The 20,591-nt window shown below is 35.3% G+C and overlaps 1 protein-coding gene and 2 long non-coding RNA genes across 7 annotated transcripts in view; 2 read left to right on the top strand and 1 right to left on the bottom strand.

The window, feature by feature from the left end:
* Positions 1-19,707, top strand: part of NAA30 (N-alpha-acetyltransferase 30, NatC catalytic subunit) — a 30,337-nt gene extending 10,630 nt beyond the window's left edge. The window contains exon 5 of one of the 5 annotated variants that reach the window (XR_004987489.2): positions 10,409-10,480. Coding sequence is in view for 2 of the 5 variants with exons in the window: in XM_036435557.2 (XP_036291450.1) it covers positions 10,409-10,546 (138 nt within the window). In the remaining 3 variants the exon portion in view is untranslated. Of the gene's footprint in view, positions 1-10,408; positions 13,806-19,518 lie in introns of those variants that run through there. The other 4 variants (XM_036435566.2, XM_036435583.2, XM_036435557.2 and 1 more) reach the window with 4 other exon arrangements.
* Positions 14,319-14,715, bottom strand: LOC118717472. Its single transcript, XR_004987490.1, has 2 exons — positions 14,593-14,715; positions 14,319-14,365 (listed from the first exon to the last, which is right to left on the bottom strand). It is a non-coding gene; the product is annotated as an uncharacterized LOC118717472 (long non-coding RNA).
* LOC123652154 lies at positions 15,271-15,732 on the top strand. The gene is made up of 2 exons (XR_006741319.1): positions 15,271-15,429; positions 15,692-15,732. It is a non-coding gene; the product is annotated as an uncharacterized LOC123652154 (long non-coding RNA).
* Positions 19,708-20,591: the final 884 nt, after the last annotated feature.

The raw sequence follows: 20,591 nt of genomic DNA, 5'->3' as shown, positions 1-20,591 counted from the left end.
ATCTTTGGCATGATAAGACTGTGTTTGATCCTCTATTGCTACTGAGTGGAGTGATTTTCAGTGAACAGGGAAGCTATGATCAGGGAGTATTATATTCCTTATGGTTAAGCCTTTTCTGAGTTTCCATAATCACCACCTGTGAGACGTGATTCACTTAATTGATCAGATATTTAAATAGCATTGGTTTTACTTTGAAAGTTTGAAGGGATAATATGGAGATTTTGGTTATATTGTTTTAGTCTCAAGGTTAAATCCTAAATTAGCGACATGTATTATGAAATACTCTTTTACGTAAAAGAGTATTTCATAATACATGTCGCTAATTTAGGATTTCTATATCTATTGGGTCGGCAACTAAGTAATTGCGGATTTTTTTAAAGAAAATCAAATAATTTTTTCATGGAACTAAATAACTTTATTCTGTAATGTATTGCCCATTTTGATCAATGACCTTTTGCCATCTTTCAGGCAGCATCATAATCCCACGTTCAAAAAACTTCTGGTTTTTATTAGCAAAAAACTGAATCAGGTACGATTTGACATCATCATCATTATTGAAATTTTTACCATTCAAGGAGTTTTGTAAAGATCGAAACAAAAAGTAATCAGATGGTGCAAGGTCAGGACTATATGGTGGATGTGGCAAAACATCCCAACCAAGCTCCATTAATTTTTGCCGAGTGACCAAAGATGTGTGTGGTTTTGCATTGTCCTGATGGAATACAACACCTTTTCGATTTGTCAATTCGGGCCGCTTTTCTTCAACTGCATTGTTTAATTTCGTTAGTTGTTCAATGTAGACATCAGAATTGATCGTTCGGTTGGGTGGTAAGAGTTCAAAGTAGACAATTCCTTTGTAATCCCACCAAACTGATAACAAAACCTTCTTTTGATGAATATCAGCTTTTGATGTTGTTTGAGTTGGTTCACCTGGCCTGCTCCACGATCTTTTCCGCTTGATATTGTTGTAAACAACCCATTTTTCATCGCCAGTTATCAGTCGTTTTAAAAATGGATCATTTTCATTACGTTTCTTTAGCAAATCGCAGCTGCTAATGCGTTGCGTTAACTGTGATTCTTTCAGTTCGTGAGGAACCCATGTATCGAGTTTTTGAACATAGCCAAGTTGTTTTAAGTGATTTTCAATGCATGTATGTGATACATGAAGCTTCTCTGCAATCTCACGTGTTGTACTGTGACAGTCCGAATTGATTATTGCTTTGATTAGGGCGTCATCAACTTCAACTGGACGACCAGAGCGTTTTTCATCTTTGAGTGAAAAATCACCAGAACGAAATTTGGCAAACCAATTTTGACACTGCCGTTCTTTTAAGGCTTCATCACCATAAACAGCACATAACTTTTTATGAGCTTGCGATGCGTTTTTCCCTTTGTGGAAATAAAAAAGCAAAATATGACGAAAATGTTCCTTTTGATTTTCCATTTTTCAACGAACGCCAAACAAAAACTACAAAACAGATCAAAAAACTTTTTTTTACTGATTAACAGCTGAATAGCCAACTATCAAATAACAAAATGTGTTTTACATTTGTACTACGTCTGCAAACCTAAAAATTCAACTAAAGCCATAGATGTGTGAAACCCGCAATTACTTAGTTGCCGACCCTATCTATCTATCTATCTATCTATCTATCTATCTATCTATCTATCTATCTATCTATCTATCTTAGAGAGGAAGGGATTGAGCCCATATCTATCTATCTATCTATCGATTTTAGAGAGGAAGGGATTGAGCCCACCCTGGGCATGTGCCCTGACTGGGAATTGAACCATAACCTCCTGGTTCTTGGATCAACCTTTAACCATTGAGCCATACCAGCTGGGCCCTTCTGTTTTTTGATGGTAGTGTATTTGTTGGTTCTACTTTATATTGTCTTTTGATCCCATCTCGTTTTGATTCTTCCCTTCCACTCCATTGTAACTACTTTCTCACTGATGTATTTGCTTGACCCAGTAGCTTCTTCTTCCCCCTCTGCTTATTAAAATACTTGTCAGTCTTTAATACCCAATTAAAATATCAACAACTCCTTAGTTTTCTTTTTCTTTTTGAAATATATTTTATTGATTTTTTACAGAGAGGAAGGGAGAGAGATAGAGTGCTAGAAACGTCGATGAGAGAGAAACATTGACCAACTGCCTCTTGCACACCCCCTATAGGGGATGTGCCTGCAACCAATGTACATGCCCTTGACTGGAATCGAACCTGGGACCTTTCAATCAGCAGACCGACGCTCTACCATTGAGCCAAACCAGTTTCGGCTCCTTAGTTTTCTTTAATCCTTCTGGACAGAATCAATGTACCTTCTTTTGGTTTTCTTTATTTTTCTTTTTGTAATATAGTAATCCCTAATTATCTGTGGTTTCACAGTTTCCCATGCTCAGCTAGGCTCTGAAAATATGAAATGAAAAATTTCAGAAATAAACAATTCATGCATTTTAAATTGCCAGCAGTTCTGAGTAGCATGATGAAATCTTGCACTGTTGTTGTACTGCTCCATCAGAATCCTCCCTTGTCCAGCATGTTCTCGCTGTGTATGTGTGCCACAGCGAGAACATGTTGGTTATCAGATTGACTATTGCAGTGCTTGTATTCCAGTTACCCTTGTTTTACTTAATAATGGCCCCCAAACACAAGAGTGGTAAGGCTGGTAATGTGGATATGCCAAAGAGAAGCCAAAAGTGTTTCCTTTAAGTGAAAAGGTGAAAGCGCTCAACCTAAGGAAAGGAAAAAAAATTGTATGTTGAGGTTGCTAAGACATATACAAGCCTAAGTGACCCATATGACCGGTTGACCAGTCGCTATGATGTGCACTAACCACCAAGGGACAGACCCTCAATGCAGGAGCTGTCTCCCCCGCCAGTGGTCAGTGCGCTCCCACAATCAACCTCCCCTTATCCCTCCCCGCAGCTGGCAGGTCTCCAGGCCCTGTCCAGCAGCCAGCAGGCCCTGGCAGGCCCAGCCCTGATTGGGACTGGGAAAGACAGCTCCAGTAGGCCCTGATCACCAGCCAGGCATAGGGACCTCACCCATGCACAAATGTCTTGCACTGGGCCTCTAGTCTATAATAAGAATGAATCTTCTACCTGAGAAGTTGCCTAAGTTATAAATTAAACTTTATCATAGGTGTGTATGTATAAGGAAAAACAGTATATGTAGGGTTGGTACTATTTGTGGTTTCTGGAATCCACTAGAGGTCTTGGAACATACCCCCACAGATAAGGGGGGGACTACTGTACTCACTTAAATTTACTTGTACAGAGTTTGTGTTTTATCCACTAAGGAGAAGAGAGATTCCTTTTCTTGTTTACTGTTGTATTCTTAGTGTGGCATCAATGGTAGAGTATAGTACATGGCTCTTAAATGTACTTTGTTGAACCAGTCTTTGTTGAATAATTAGTTCTTCGTTTCCATCATCTTATCTGTACCTCCTTTCTAGCTACAACAGTTGACTTATTTGTGTATATGGTAAGATTAAAAAAATGTATGTGCAGGATTAACTAAGTTGTTACAGTACCTGTTGGTAAAAGCAAAATTACATGTAAAAATAGTCTTGTATATAATTAATTGTTTTGATGAAAACTTTGAAATTATAATTTTCTGAGTATACAGTGAACAGTTATAAAATAACCAACATGTTAATTTCATAACAACTTTCCATTTTTTTAAAGTGTTAAGGAATTTTGATAAATTATGAGAAGGGTTTTAAATTTCAATTTGTACTACTATTTAAAAAAATTTTTTTTAAAATTTTACTACTATTTTTTAAAATTTTATAAAAATAGATACTTTCAAATATATAAACCTATTAACAGATACAAATGGAAATTTTTATAAACCCTTAGTATGCACATTGGTTAGTTTTTACTTTCTATTCTGTTTACAGAATTGTTATCTTGAGTCATGTTTACATTGCTCTTGGTTGCCATTTGTCATTTTAAGATATATTCAGAGTAAATTATACCAAAGCTAGCAATCACAAAGTTGAAATGCTCATATGTTTATGCTCAAATAATAATGTATACTCTCCTGGTCTAATAGATATTTTTATTTCCTCTTACATGACTTTCCTAATTTAAAAAAAAATATATTTTTATTGATTTCAAAAAACAAGGGAGAAGGAGAGAAAGTTAGAAACATCTATGATGAGAGAGAGACATTGATTGGCTGCCCCCTGCTTGCCCCCTAATGGTGATGAAACTTGCAACCCAGTCATGTGCCCCAACTGGGAATTGAACCCTGACCTCCTTCCTGGTTCATAGGTTCAACCCCTGAGCCACCCACGCCAGATGACTTTACTAACTTTTTTTTATCAGAATTAGACATGTTAAAATAGCTTAGCTAAAGATTGTTTTTGTTTTCATATATTTAAAACTCACTAAAACCACATCAAAAAAAAGAAATGAGTGGATTCATTGCTTCATGAATAAGATATACATTGCCCATATTGTTGATCTGGCTTAAATTTGGTTACACCTCGTGTTTTGGCTGACAAACTTGTAGTGGCTGCTTGTTTAAGCATCTTTGGTTTGTGTTTTCTAAAATATGATTTTTTAAACTAGGACTTGTGTACCTAAAATAACCCACATGGTGGCCATTCCTTTCATGTACTTTTTATGAAATAATGTAGAATGAGGCAGGTGATTGATCAGCCTGATGAACAGTGTTTTACTTTTTAAGCTATAGTTGTCTTTGAAATCACATCTTGAAATTTAAATTTCAAAATTACTTTTAGACTTAGGGTATAATTACCATGATACTAATATTTAGTACTAAATTATATGATGAGAATACACTGGAATCAAAATTTCTTAAAGGATTGTAAGTGCAGAGTATGTGACCTTAAAGTATTTTTAGTTGACTAACATCTTTCCGTTTTCCCCTCCCCTCAGGTCCTGGAAAGTACCAATCTACCCTCTGCTTCTATGAGTTTCACTGTTTTTAGTTTCCACATATAAGTGAGATCATACAGTATTTGTCTTTTTATGTCTGATGTAATTTACTTACCATACTGTCCTCTAGGTTCATTCATGTTGACACAATGGCAGGATTTTTTTTTAAGGCTAAAAAAAGTATTCCATTGTATATATGACACTTTTTTTTCATTCATTAAATTTTTTTATGTCATTTAAGTTGTTTTCATATCTTGGCTATTGTGAATAATGCTGTAATGGACATGGGAATGCAAATATCTTTTTGAGATCCTGATTTCAGTTTTTTTGGATATATATACCCAGAAGTGGGATTGCTGGATCATATGATTGTTCTTTTTTTAAAATTTTTTGAGGAGCCTCCATACTGTTTTCCAGAAAGGCTGTCCCAATTTACATTCCCACCAACAGTGGCTTAATTCATTTAAATAACTTGTAATAAACCTGTTACATGCTAACAAAATAACATATACCTTATGATAATGTATAAGATGACTTTTAAGGTTTTTGTGTTTAATAATTATATATTTAACATTTTTAGTTTAACTGGAAAAATATTTTGGCTTATGGGGCTGCTACCGTATTTTCTAGGTAAAGAACAGAGAAAATGGAGTTATTTAAACCTGTAAGGATTTTTGGTTGAATAATTTAGCCTAATTAAAGAACTGGGTATGAAAAGCCAGCTTCCAGATCCATGTGCTATCATATCACTTAATATAGTCATGTGATTGTAGGCAAGTCATTTAACTTTTAACAATTTCTCTCTGTCTATGCAATGTCATGGTAATTCTGATCTTAAAGGAATGTTATGAAGAGCAATAAAGGTGTTCATTCAGCAGTATCAGTGTAAGTAGCCTGTGAGCTAGTGCTTAGGTTCTAGCAGTGAACAAGCCTATCCTCCCTCTAGGAGCGTCCACCCTATAATATTAAAAAGGGCTTTCTAATCTGTAATAGTTTGGCATATTCTAACAGTGGTTTGTTGTGAAGAGAATCCGTAGAAGTTCACTGTAATCCCTTTTTTCTGTTAAGTAGAATTCAACTGCCAAGTTTCTTTAGGACCAAATAACCTTATTATCCATTGGCTGCCAATGTAATACTCCCATAATGTGTACTAAAAGAATAGTTTTATAGTGAATTTCCAGTATAAACCCAGATTGTCTTTTAATACAAGAATATAAGTGATTAAGTATTTAAAAGGAGTTACTTTTTTTCTAACATTTTCTATTGAATCAATAATACATAATATCTGTTTAGAAACTGTGAGTGTGCTGAGAGACTCTATTTTAACAAAGGTTAGCCCTTTGTGAAATTCTTTTTCTATGTAATTCAACACCTCAGTTTATATTTATGTAGCCGTAGTTAGCTGCAGATGTTTTCATTATTTTAGATTGCCAAATATTAATGAACATGGACTTGGATCTCCTTCATCATGTTATAATATTTTAGAGTTTCCATTTGCTGCATTATTTTTACTTTGAAAATCAATCATGGGAGGTATAGAAGAGTGAATACTATTAAGTTGTAGTTCAGGTTAAGAGACTGGCTCTGAGTTTCATTCATTTGTAAATTAGAGAAAAATAATAATTATTTATAGGGTTATTGTGAAAATACCATAATGATAAATGCATGTAAAATGCTTTCCATAACATTTAGTAAGCCTTTGATAAATATTAGCTATTTTATTAAAACTGTCACTCTTTTTTATTTCTGTGAGATCAGTTCCAAGTTTTGTGTTTTTGCAGCTTCATTGCTTCTCATGCTGTTTTGATTTAACATTTTAGTTGTAATTTAGTTGTTTAAGTGCTGGCCTAAAACAGAATTCTAAGAATTACCCAAGTTAATTATTCAAAACTGAAAACTTGTACTGACCAGACTGGAGTGTTATGTGGCCTATATTACTTTTAAAAAATTCTATCTATCATGTCTGTCTGTCTGTCTGTCTATCTATCTTATCTATCTATCTACCTACTTCAGTATACAACATAAAATTACCAGATTGTATATAGATACAAAATAATTAGCCATTAAATTATGTTTTTTTTAAGAGCGGAGAGATGTGTCTCCTTTTTAACTTAAAGAAATATGTTTGCTGCCAAGACCGGTTTGGCTCAGTGGATAGAGCGTAAGCCTGTGGACTGAAAGGTCCCGGGTTCGATTCTGGTCAAGGGCATGTACCTTGCTTGCGGGCACATCCCCGGTGGGGGGTGTGTAGGAGGCAGCTCATCGGTGATTCTATCTCATCGATGTTCTAGCTCTCTATCCCTCTCTCTTCCTCTCTCTAAAAAAATCAATAAACTATATTTAAAAAAATATATATGTTTGCTATACAACTATTATTTTAGGCCTTCTTGGGAAAATTTTCTCATGATCCTTAACTGTTACTTGCTTTCTAGATCTTTTATAAGTTTGTATTTAGCATGTGATTTGCTTCTATGACTTAATTGCATAAGTAATTATCTTAAGATTATGCTTTCTCTTTAAGCACTCTGGTCATTTAAAAGCTTGGCAGTCCGTTTGTTTAATATTTATATAATAAAAAGGTGCTGAGAATGTATACAACTAATAAATATTTAAGATATTTCTATATGTCAGGCAGTGTGTTAGATGCAGAGGAAATAGCTGTGAAGGAGGTACCCATCCATAATCACAGCCATTGTTGGGCTCACCAACTAATAGAAATGACATACTTATCAAATGTTAGATGAGAATGCAATGGAATAAGGAGTGGTGCAAAGTGCTGTGAGGTTGTATAACAAGAAAGGGATATACTTGATTCAGTCTGGAAGTGACAAGGCCAAAAGCAAGTAGGGTAGGAAGAGCATACTTCTAAATAGAGAAAACAGATTATGTGAAGGTTTAAGGTAGGAAAGATCTCAGTAGATAACAGAAACTGAAAGTTTAGTGTTGATTATGGAGAACAACGGGAGAAACAAAGTTTGCAAGGTAGGTAGAAACCAAATTTTGAGGGGACTTTTAAGTTTCTTTAGATTATTTTTAATTTACGGACTTTATCTTGAGGACAAGCAGGGAACTAACACTACTTAGAGAATGGGAGATTTTTGAGTTAGGAAGCTCTTATACTTACAGTAAAGGTTGATGGCAGCTCAGACTAGAGTGTTATTAATGAGGATAGAAAGAAGCGGACCAGTTTGAGAGAGGTTTAAGAGAGAAAATGGAAATACTCAGTGCTTGGACATAGTAGGAGGGTGGAAAGGAAAGAGGTTCTAGGATGGTTCCTAGGCTTCAGGTTTGAGGCATTATTGTGATGGATATCTTGTTACTGACATATGGGATCATGGAGGAGGAGTTAATCATGAGTTTAATTATTAGATATGATGAGTTGAGGTACAGTCTGTTCTTAATTTCAATTTTGTTTGAATTCTAATTAGATTTTTTGATACCTTGAGGTAGAATAGGAACATGCTCAAAGACTTCTTCACTTGGGCCTTTGTTTAATGATATTTTGCCTTTTTAATCCCACTCTAAATACCTGAGGGTTATAACATCCTGACAGTAATCATGGCTCACTGTGTTGATAATTCTCAATGAGGTAGGTTTAGAATCAATAAAAAAGCACTAGAACTATGAATATAAAAGTTGGTAGGGTGGGATAAAGGATGTTTTGGGAGAGGAAGGTAAAATAAATTAAGGAAAGAAAATCATATAATTTTTTTCAAAAGTATCATCGTCAGGGCCTTTGCTACAGTAATATTAAAAAAGACCCAGAAAGGCAATAATACTTTATGTGTTTTTCTGTTTAAAGTGTTGTATTTAGCCCCCTGACCAGCATCATCTGGCAATTTTAAAAAGTACACATTCTTGGGCCCCACCCCAAACCTACTCAGAAACTTTGGGGTTGGGGCTGAGCAATTTTTTTAAACAAGCCCTCCAGGTACACTAAAGTTTGGGTACCTTTGGTCTAAATTCAGCAAATTTTATCTGCAAAATGCCAAGTAGTAAATATTTTAGGTTTTATGGACCATAGATCTGTGGTGCATCTACTCATTTCTGTCTTTGTAAATGGAGAAAGCAGCCATAAACCTCATGTAAACAAATGGCCTTGGGTGTGTTCCAATAAAACTTTATTTACAAAAACAGACATGGCACATTTGACCCAAGGGCTGCAGTTTGCAGACTCTGGTTTGGACTCTAGACAAGTATGGTAGTTCTCATTGGGATAAATGATGACAAATTAATGAAAATATGGCACTCCAACAAGCATGTGAACCTATTGTTTTGAGTGTTTATTGTATAAGGAAAGCTTCCTGCATATGAGACAAAGTTATAAATAGATTAGAGGCACGGTGCACAAAATTCACACATGGGACTGGGGGGGTCTTCTCAGCCCAGCCTGTACCCTCTTCAGTCCGGGCCCTCTCGGGTGATGTCCAGCAATTGGACATTCCTCTCACAATCTGGGACCGCTGGCTCCTAACCACTCACCTGCCTGCCTGCTTGATCGCCCCTAACTGCCTCCTCTTTCCCTACCCTCCTCCCCTGCTGCCAGCCTGATTGTTCTTAACTGCCCCCCATGCCAACTTGCTCACCCCCAGTTGCTCTCCCTGCTGGCCTGATTGCCCCACGCAGCCTGCTGTTCAGTCGTTTGGTTTTCCCTCAATAACCCCCCTACTGGCCTGGTTGCCCCACACAGCCTGCTGTTTGGTCATCCGTTCAGTCGTGATGGCCTCTGGCTTTTTATATATTAGGATTAATATTTAATCTTGTTCTTTACATACACAAATACAGTAAAATACTTGTAGTTATTTAAAAAGAAAAAAAATATAGGAGTTGGAGGTCATTGTGAACACTTTCAAATACTGATTTATTTTCTAAACCAGTAGTCGGCAAACTCATTAGTCGATAGAGCCAAACATCACCAGTACAACAATTGAAATTTCTTTTGAGAGCCAAATTTTTTAAACTTCTTCTAATGCCACTTCTTCAAAATAGATTTGCCCAGGCGAGTGATATTTTGTGGAAGAGCCACACTCAACGGGCCAAAGAGCTACATGTGGCTCGCAAGCTTCAGTTTTCCGACCATGGTTCTAAACCATTGATTTTTTTTGTTCTTTCCATCTTTTTGTCACGCTATTATTATCCACACGGAAATAATTTATCTTTGTCTTAGTTTGAAACATTTTCATTACTAAAAATTCTAAATATCACAAAAATCAGTAGAGCAGAACATGTTTCAGTGTTTCCACCCTCTTTCTCCCCAAAAAGAATTATTAAACTTTTGATGACTTTTGTGTGTGTGTGTGTGTGTGTGTGTGTGTGTTGTTGTTTTTTCTGGATGTGTTTAATAATTACTGTTTTAGCTATCAATTTTTAAAAAGTATGGTATGTTTTTTTTAAAAATATTTGATCTAATTGTTTATAAGTGCTTTGTCAAATTATGAAATTGTAAATTAGTTTCAAATATATAACATTATAACTTAGGTTTTCTTATTTTTTGAAGGTTGTTTTGGAAACAGAAATAACGAATAAGTCTGCTTTGAAACTTTATGAAAATCTTGGTTTTGTTCGAGATAAGAGGCTGTTCAGATACTATTTAAATGGAGTTGATGCACTGCGACTTAAATTATGGCTGCGTTGAGAAACTGACATCAAGAAACAACTCTCCAACCACTCAGAATCGACCTTTGCATGCAATGCAATTTGTACAGAATTGCTTTGCAGGTGGATTTAGTAATTTCCATGCAGTTCTTATCTGTCAGTGTCTCATTGAGTGTCGCACAACATTTGTTGCACTTTGGCATGGCGCATTTGTTCTGAATTAAAAGAGATTGTTTTAAACTTAAAGAGTTTTTTTGGTACCAACAAGATGTGCCAGTTGATTGCCAAGATTTGTTTGTTCATTTGCAAAAGTCTGCTGACAATGTAATTAATAACAAAGTGATCATTTTACCACAGAACCAGTAAGTGGAACATGATTTTTGTTCCTTAAAAAAGCCAATGTAGATTGTAAAAATCTCTAAGTAGACTAACATTTCACATAAAACCTGCCATAGTTTTCTGAAGGAGGTAGGGGGGAAAGCTTCAATTTTAGGTTTTATTTTTTTCAATATTAAATTTTCTATTCTTGAATATTGGTACCTCAGTGATTAGTGAATGAAAAATTTAGGGTTGGTTATGTCTTACAATGAGTAAAGATAACAATTAAATTGCTTCTGCCAGTGTTTGTGTAGATAAGTATATTTGTCCTCATCTCTAGTTTTTTAATGCATGCTACCTTTTTCTTTTCTTTTTTTAAGGCCTTTGCAAGCAAACTTTTTTTTTAATTTAAATTCTAAATTTGATAATAAATTATTTCAGATTTTATAATTTGGATACTTTTTCCAGGTGAGTGACAGAGTGGTTTACTTTACAGAATAGAAGTTGAATTTACTCGGAAAATCTTTGAGAAATGGCTCCAAAGGGGATGAGAAAGTTGGTGGAGCTGGGAATTGCTGGGTTTTGGATGCACTTTTTTCTTGAGAGAGAGGGAATTTTTGGAAAAGAATAGAAAATTAATGTAAACTGATATGATTTTATTTAATCAAAATTATTGCTAAGCTGTGAAGAACAGCTTTTACAATGTAGGTGGAAGTTTTTTCCCACTTGATTAGGACTCACATTGCTTTCATTTCTTGAAATGTTTCACTTTTGGTTCTTGGTCTTTTAAGGTGCATTGTATCCACTTTAAACCGATTTTATTTACTTTCCACTTATTTGAGCAAATGCTTGGGGCAACTTTGCTTAGTTCCTAGAAAAACAAAAGTGAGAATTGGAATTTTTTTTTTGGAATGAGTTCTTACGGGTTTTCAATAGCCATCACTATGCTCATAAGTTAAGTTGTGTTTTGGCCAGTCTGTGCACTATAACAAATTTTAAAATAAATTATCCATCACAGGAAACCTGTGATGGATAATTTATTTAGCTGGAAAACCTAGGTACCCATGGGAAAAAAAATTCATTCTCTGTGAAAAATGTTTTATAGGAATCTATGCTTTTTTTTTTCTCTTTCATTTGGATATGCTTTACTTCTCTAGTATTTGGTTTGAATTTTATTTTATGACTATGATTACTGTATTTTTTTAAAACCCTACCTCCATTAACAGTTGGTAAAAGCCCCCTTTCAGGAAAGTTTGTTGTCCTTTTTATTATTATTTTTTTTTTTTAAAGGAAAGCTGCTCTTTGCTCAGTGTAATGTCTTGAAAGTGAACATGATAACAAGTACTTTTAAAATAAAGATAAACAGATTTGGTGAAAATAAATCTTTCTGCTGGTGGGATCATTTATAGTTCCTTATTATTAAAGAAACCTTTTTCTTTCTATTTTATATTGCTCTTGAAAGTTTAATGGGCAGAATACTGGTGACATTAAAATATAACCACACAATATTCAGCTTTTCAGTTGACCATTTTGAGTATCATTTTGGTCAAACTTCATTTGGGTGGGCTCTAGCATTTAGAGGATTACCAATTGTGATACTTCTTGTTATTTATAATATGGAGGGAACTGAACCAAAAAGAAAAACAGTACAGTACTTACATCACCAGATTTTCTCTCACCACTTTATATTTGACTTGCTGGTTCATAGGTAATGATTATTGACGAACATACATTTGCTTGACTCACAGAAGGGGACAGTTCTAAAGTAGACACATGCTGGATTTTCAGTTCAACAATTATGTTTTTGGCAGGTTGTCAATGAAACCATTACTACTGACCCTTCCCCTCTGAATTGACTAAGTTTTGCCAAATTGACTGGGTATTTATAAATATGACCATAGTCATGTGATAAAAAGTCATATGGTAGTTATTATTGTTTGACTAGTTTAGGTTAAATAACAGTGTCTACTTTATGTCTTTAATTGAGTATGCAAAAATTGTTTACTTAAGTAGACTAAAATTTTAACTTCTAACATGATAACCAAAATTAATTTCTATTTCAATTAAAAGGAATCAAACATTAATTTACTTTTTGATATTGGGCTTTTATTTTTCTTGAATAATTAAAAAATTCCATTTAAAATGGATGAGTGAGTTCACTTGGCTAAACCTGAGCAAAATTGGTGCAACTTTCTTTTAAAGGGGTGCTGCCTCTTTAAGACTGACTGTGCTATCCACTGACACTGGTTTGGCAGTTAATATTGCTGAACATTTTTTATACAAGCTACCATGAAGCTATATATGTTAGTATTGAAGAAGCTAACGGGTATACTACCATTTTTGATGTGTGGACTGATTACAATTTCCATTATGTTAAAATAAAACTATTCAAGAGTAATCCACAGGTCAGTAATCAGACAATAGTTTTTGAAGTTGAAGCCAGCAAAATTAAAATAAGAAAAAATATTAAAAATTTGGTTAATATTTTCTGCCTCTTCCCCGAATCACCCTCTCCACTTGCTTGACAAATCTTTGTAAAGGAGTTTGTTTGTCACATGTTTTAACTTTACCTTGCCCTGTGTTATGGTATTGGCTGACATGTATAAGACTGGATGTGTATATTATGGTGTCTACGAATCATGAAATTCATCACTTTTCAGGGGCATAGATATAATAAAAGCAAATTGGTAGTGCATCAGAGTTACTTTTCAATGCACCATGACATCACTAAAATGAGTGCTAAAATGTTACAGGGCTTTCAGGTTTGTAAAAACATAACTATAAATTATATTGACGTCAGATATGAGTTGAGTATAAAATATCACGTGTATCTCAAAATATTGGACTGCTGTTTGATGACTGGATATTGCTGCATAATTTTCTCCTATTGTCCCATATCCTTTTGGAGAGAGAGATTTAATGGGATTTAAATGTGCAAGCTGTCTAAATAAGATGCAGTCAAATAAAGTATGGTTACGTTGTGTTTGCATTTTTCTTTTAGATACAGCTGTGTGCATTTTATGATTGAGTTGTTTTACTTACTAAGAAAAAAACCAAGCAATCTACTCTGTTCCCCACTTTCTGCCTCTCATCTCAGAGTTATTTGGAAGAAGTGATATACAGTTATGTCTTATTTGTGTTCTGACAAATAAATTAGAAAAATAGCAACATGAATTTAAATTTCCTGGAAATATTCAAAGTTAATCATCTCATATATCAGATGACAATACAAATGAGCATATTAAACCGAAACTTCTTTAGTCCTTGTTTCATAGCACTTTATTCCTAAGATGGTTTTTATTTCAATTTCCCATTTTTTGTATTTAAGTAATTTTTTTTTTTTTTTTTTTTTTTTTTTTTTTTACCCATATCGAGACATCAGAGCAAAATAGAGCATTATGTAAAGGGCTTTTTATCCCATTCTTGTGAGAAACTTTAAATGGTATTTATGCTTTCATCAAGATTTATGGATATTAATAGAAGAGGTCTGTTTCAATCATGACTGCTAAATTTCATCATGTATACCAAATCTCTTCAATTACTTTTAAAATATATATGTATTTTATTGATTTTTACACAGAGAGGAATTGAGAGGGATAGAGAGAAACATCGATGAGAGACTTCGACCAGCTGCCTCTTGCACACCCCCCACTGGGGATGTGCCCAAATCCAAGGTACGTGCCCTTAACTGGAATCGAACCCGGGACCTTTCAGTCCGCAGGCCGACGCTCTATCCACTGAGCCAAACTGGTTTCGGCCTTCAATTACTTTTTATAGTCATGTTTTGAAAATATCTGAGTTCATGTTTTACTAGGGCCTCACATGGCACTTTAAATACTTCATACAATGACCAGAAATTTGATACTGTTCTTTCACACCTATGAACAGAGATCAGTATTAACCTGTAGCAGAGAAATATAGTGATGCTTTTAAACAACTTTTTTAAAAGATCAGTTTGAAAAGTCTCAGAAGCGGATGGCACACTGCACTTTCTTCAGATCAGTGCTAATAGCACTTTTTGTAATGGTAAGAATGTTCTTCATGTTCTCCAATATGCTAGCACCCAGTAACATGTAGGTATTTGAGCCCATAAAGAGTGAATTTTTAGTCAACCGAAATTTAAATAGCTACATGTGGCTAGTGGCTACTGTATTGGACAACATAGCTTTAGATAATAAGCAGTAAAAGCTGAGGAAAGCATTTTTTGAATAGGAGTTTTAAGACCAGGTTATCTACTGAAATATGAAACGAGGATCATGATTGAAAATTACCTATGAGCAAAAGAGTATACCTGCACTGTTTATGTTGACAATCTATTTCATTAAAGCAGTTTCTGACTGACCACCACTCTCTCTGCCCATGTTATGATGTAGTGCTTCTGAGGAAAGTAGCCCTTTCCAGCTATTATTTGGAAGTTCTTGGAGTTGCAGAGATGCACAAATTCAAATCCCAAAAATTGGTTTTCTGATGAGATTGTCATATTGTTAGCATTAAGACATTTTAAGTATTGTAGTTTAGCCTAATAATTTCTCATTTTAGATTAATTTGAAATTCTTTGACCTCTAACTGAGGTCGATTTCTCATTACTGGTGATTATATCCAAACGTGAGGAAGATCATATATTTTTAAATACTGGAAGATCATGTGGATCCAAAGGCAAGTGTTTTTGATTCTGAAAGAATCAGATTAATTTTTTGTGTTCTCTGGCCATGGTGTGTCACCCTTGGTTCAAGCTGGTCATCTAATAACTGATTCATCAAAAGGACTAGAGTGCCAGGCCTGGTACAGCCTGAAAACACTGCTGGGAAAAAGCTCAGAGCACATGTTCTGTTGAGAGCAATCACTGTTTAACCTTCTTAGGAAAAAGATGGAGGAATAACAGACCACCAAAGTGCCAAAATCTACCTTCTACTTTTAAAAATGTAAACAATACAGAGGTTATAATGTAAGGTTTTTAAAGTGCTAAGAAATAAGCTCATTTTTAGTTAATGGATTTTCATGACTACCTCTTTTGCTGTATGACTATATCTGAATTTTCTGATACCTCAATTTCCTGAGAATCTGTATGTATGTTTTTGTAAATAAAATAATTTACCATATGCTAGGGGAAGGACCTGGCTTTTAAAGAAATTGTATAAAGACATTGCTTATGGTATTTGTTATGCGGTGAATCAATTTTTTCAAAACGTCCTATACTAGTAGCCTTTCCTTGCCCCCTTGATTGAGGTTTTTCTTTTTCTTTTTTTCAGCAAATAATCTTATTTAGTTCGATTTGTGTTCCAGAAAGTGTGTACTTTCATTTGTTCATTTAAAACTGCAAAGATTTGTATGTCTCCTATGTTTTACTTTCATGCCAAAGAAACCCTTTTTTTAAAAGCCAGCAGGTTGCACTAACTGGAGAAAAAAAAAAGTTTGCTCCTTAAGTAGGCATTCTTAAGAAGTTTTATTTCCTGGAATATAAGTATTTTTCCAGAGGAAAATAATCCATTGTTTCGTAAAAGCCATTATTAATAAGTTGTAAAAATGCATGTGCTTTCAGGAATGCAGTGGTTCCATTAAGGAAACAATATTGGCAATTTTAAGGAACTGTTTCTGTAATACAATCCACAATTGCATAAAACTTTGCAAACTGATTTAAGATATAAAGTAATTCCTACATTTCATGTATGTTTATGAATTGTTCAGGATTCGTTGCTCTAACATAGGGGATTGATTGTTATCACTTTTAGGGCCAGATTGCCATGATTGTACATGGTTTTATTTTAAGGAGGCTGAACCAGCTGTCTTAAAGCTAAACCTGCTGCCTTTAAACTGTGCTACCTCCCTCCCCTTCAATTGTGGCTGTAAATAGTGACTCTTTGCAATCAGCTAGCTTTATACTTGATTTCATTGTAAATGCAAATAAAAATTGTAAGTCCATCAAGTATTGACTTAACTAGGTAAATATAAACTGAGTTCAACCTTGTCTTTGGCCAAATCTACCTGATGGTTTATGGTAATTTGGAAATGAAGTACATCATTATGGATGTGAGCACTGTGTTTGAGTTTTTGTGGGAATCATTATTTTCTTCATATTCGGAACAGTTAGTGAACATTCAGAGAGTTTATTTCCATCCTGATGATTCTGGGCAAGCTTTTTTTTTTTTTTTTTTTTTTTTTAATATATTTTATTGATTTTGTACAGAGGAAGGGAGATAGAGAGTTAGAATCATCGATGAGAGAGAGTCATCGATCAGCTGCCTCTTGCACACCCCCTACTGGGGATATGCCCGCAACCAAGGTACATGCCCTTGACTGGAATCGAACCTGGGACCTTCCAGTCCCCAAGCCGAGGCTCTATCCATTGAGCCAAACCGTTTCGGCTGGGCAAGCTTTTTTAACCTCTCTGAGCCTTTGGTGATAACTACCTGGTAAGCTCATCTTAAAAATGCCATCTATGTAACAGTGCCTAGTAGCCTAGTACAGAGTAAATAAATGGTGACTATTACTAATACAAGTAGCAGTAGTATATAGTGTATTTTGGTATTGGGTTTTGTAGCACCATTTTAATGGCAAATCATCTACATATTTCATTAGCTCTTATGAGAGTAGCCTAAACTAGCAAGTGAAGAGAGAAAACTTTGTCTTTTTATTGTGGGGAATATTAAAATAGGTATATAATCTCTCAATGTACGTACTAAACCAGACCCAACACCCATGGCCTATCTGGTTCCATCCATTTTCCATCCACCCTTCTCAGATTTTTTCCCAAACAAATCCCAGTGATTATATTTTATCTATAAATACTTTAGTGCTTATTTCAAATGGTAAGGCCTAATTTTAAATAATAAGATCACAGTACTATTATACAAATCTATAATCATTATGTAACCAGTATTAATGTTTTGGTCTTTAGGAAATTGTTTTTGACAGCAGCATTGAGATGCATAAGAAATGGAGAGTAAATATGACTAGAAAAGAGATCACTCAGGATAAAAGATTTCTGTTACAAGGACAGTAGACACCTTAGTACAGTGGTCGGCAAACTCATTAGTCAACAGAGCCAAATATCAACAGTACAAAGATTGAAATTTCTTTTGAGAGACAAATTTTTTAAACTTCTAACACCACTTCTTCAAAATGGACTCACCCAGGCCATAGTATTTTGTGGAAGAGCCACACTCAAGGGGCCAAAGAGCTGGAATTTGCTGACCACGGCCTTAGTAGGTAAATTTGAAGGTGCAAATGGAAAGAAAAGGGGAAAAGTAGAGCTAAGGTTGAATGGAGGGGGCTGTCTTGTATATTCCAAGTATCTAGTGTTTTCTTATGTAAGAAAAGGGAGTTGATAAAATATGGCAAAATTTCCAACAGTGACAAATAATTTAGAAGAAGAGGTTGGTTTTTTGGAATATAGTCAGTGAAGCATGGCAGGTAAGATACTGGGTGAGCAGAAGAGAAAAAAATAGGTGGTCATATAGGGACACAATCTTCCCCACTCTGGCCAAACAGTTGTTGGTCCATAAACTGAAACCTTACAGATGTTCTCTCCCAAACACATTTTTAATCAAAAGTTCCCAAATCTTAACCAAGTTATTTGTAAAAAGAACAATACTTTCAAAGAGATACCTGTAGGTTTTGACATAACTGTCATGCCATCAGCGATTCATGTCTTAAATGCTGAGCTAATGGCTTTAGACTCAATAGCATTCTCAGCCCAAAAGACAAAGTAATTTTGCATTTTTTATAAATTGTCCTTAGGACAGCAAGTTGGAGGGTTTCCCCATAATTGGGATACTTACCTTTAATTCCGAGTTTTCTACACTGTTTACCTATGACCCCAGGCCAGTTGCTTAGCCTCCTTGTGCCTGCTCCTCATATTTTTATTATTTATTATACTGTATTACAGCAGCCTTCCTTTGCAAGGACATTACAAGAAAACTAGGAGGAATGCCCTGAGCGACTTGGTTGATGATAGTACGTACCATACTTAGTGCACTCAGCAAAACTTGTTCTTCTGGGTGACTTTCCCCCATTTTATTGCTGCTTTCCTAGCACCTGTTATTTGGTGCTGTTGTGGGGTATGTTTCCTGTTCAGGTGGAAGGGTTGAATCAAGAAAGTCCTGTGTTAGGGACACAATTTTAATAGAGCTGATTAAGCAAGTGAAGACAGTTTTGGTTTTGTGTGTGTGTGTGTGTGTGTGCGCGCGCGAGTGTGTTTTAAAGAAAACAAGGTGGGGAGCCTCGCCAGTGTGGTTCAGTGATTGTGTGTTGACCTATGAACCAGGAAGTCACAGTTCAATTTCTGCTCAGGACACATGCCTGGGCTGTGGGCTGGATCCCCAGTGTGGGGCAAGCAGGAGGCAGCTGATCAATGATTCTCATCATTAATGTTTCTATCTCCCTCTAGAATTGATAAAAATACATTAAAAAATAGGGTGGGAAAAGGATAAGGGCCACCCTATGTTGAAACACCCTGATATTGTGGTTAAAAGGGGGTCAAGATATAAATAATTCAGGATAAATTCATCACAGCCATTATTTGAATTTAAAAGAAACCCTAAACCACATGGCTGACTAGAATTTCCAAGACTACATAAAATCAGGAAATGATTTTATGAGATTTTGTATGGCAGCTACACTAAGTATATGTAGAGTATGAGCTACAGAATCGTGGTTCTCAAACCAGTGAGTCCAATTTTCTCTTATTGTCTAAAAGAGCACCTGACTGGGGACAAGAACACCTGGACATCTTTGCACAACCTGCTGAGCAGAGGATCACTGGAGTCTGGCTGATCGCAGGATGCTTGCAGCTATTGGGATGTGATCCCCTCAGCTTGCAGTGGAGAGACCTGTGATTAATGCCTTCTCTTCATTGCCAGGAGGGCAATAAATAATAGTAAATAAATAGCATGTGGTGAGATTGTCTCCGTACAGCTGTCAGAGCAGTTCCACCCACTTTTACTCAGTCTTTAAAAAGATCCTTTGGGATTGAAAGATAAGCCAACATTTACAAATGACGTCTTTGTCTGAGATCACAGCAGTGATGAGACCTGAACCCAGGACTCCTGACTCTTCTAGTTTCCTTCCCATCCAATCTGATGCTTGATGAAACCCAAAGGAGACAGGCAAAGTTCAGTGTATTTAATTCTATTGGATAAAATTAAAACTTTAATGAATCCTAAATTATTTAATAGGTCCAATTTGTAAAATCCATTAAAGCATTTAGGATTAAGTGGTTTTTCTTAACATTTAATTGGTTTCTAATAATTAGGCCTGTAATATCTTTCAAGGGGACTGAATTTGATTTCTTTTTAAAGCAAAAACTTGCCTTCTGTATTGTCTTATTCTATAAAAATGGATATGAATGCTCTTATTTAGATTATATTTAATTTTAAACTTTTGAAGTATTATGCTCTAATATATAACTTTCTTGCTATATTTCCAGTAAATTTTTACTTTATCAAACTTCAAATAAGCCTATAGAAATACACAGAGTGGCCAGATTATTATGATCTCTGAACACATCATAACCTGGCCACTCAGTGTATATCCTATATAATAAAAGGCTATTAAGCAAATTGTCCCCTGGACCAGGAGTTCAACCAGCAGGCAGGCTGGCCAACTGCCCATGTCCCCTACCCCTGGCCAGGCTAGCCAGAACCCACCCATGCAGGAATTCATGCACCAGGTCTCATGTATATACTGAGTGGCCAGATTATTATGTGGTCAGAGATCATAATAATCTGGCCACTCAGTGTATGTTTTTAAGGGAAAGAAAGGAGTTCATA

This window comes from Pipistrellus kuhlii, unplaced genomic scaffold (assembly GCF_014108245.1).
Source record: "Pipistrellus kuhlii isolate mPipKuh1 unplaced genomic scaffold, mPipKuh1.p scaffold_m20_p_1, whole genome shotgun sequence".
NCBI lineage: Eukaryota > Metazoa > Chordata > Mammalia > Chiroptera > Vespertilionidae > Pipistrellus > Pipistrellus kuhlii.
The sequence above is the reverse complement of the archived record's forward strand: the minus strand, read 5'-3'. Positions and strand labels throughout refer to the sequence as shown.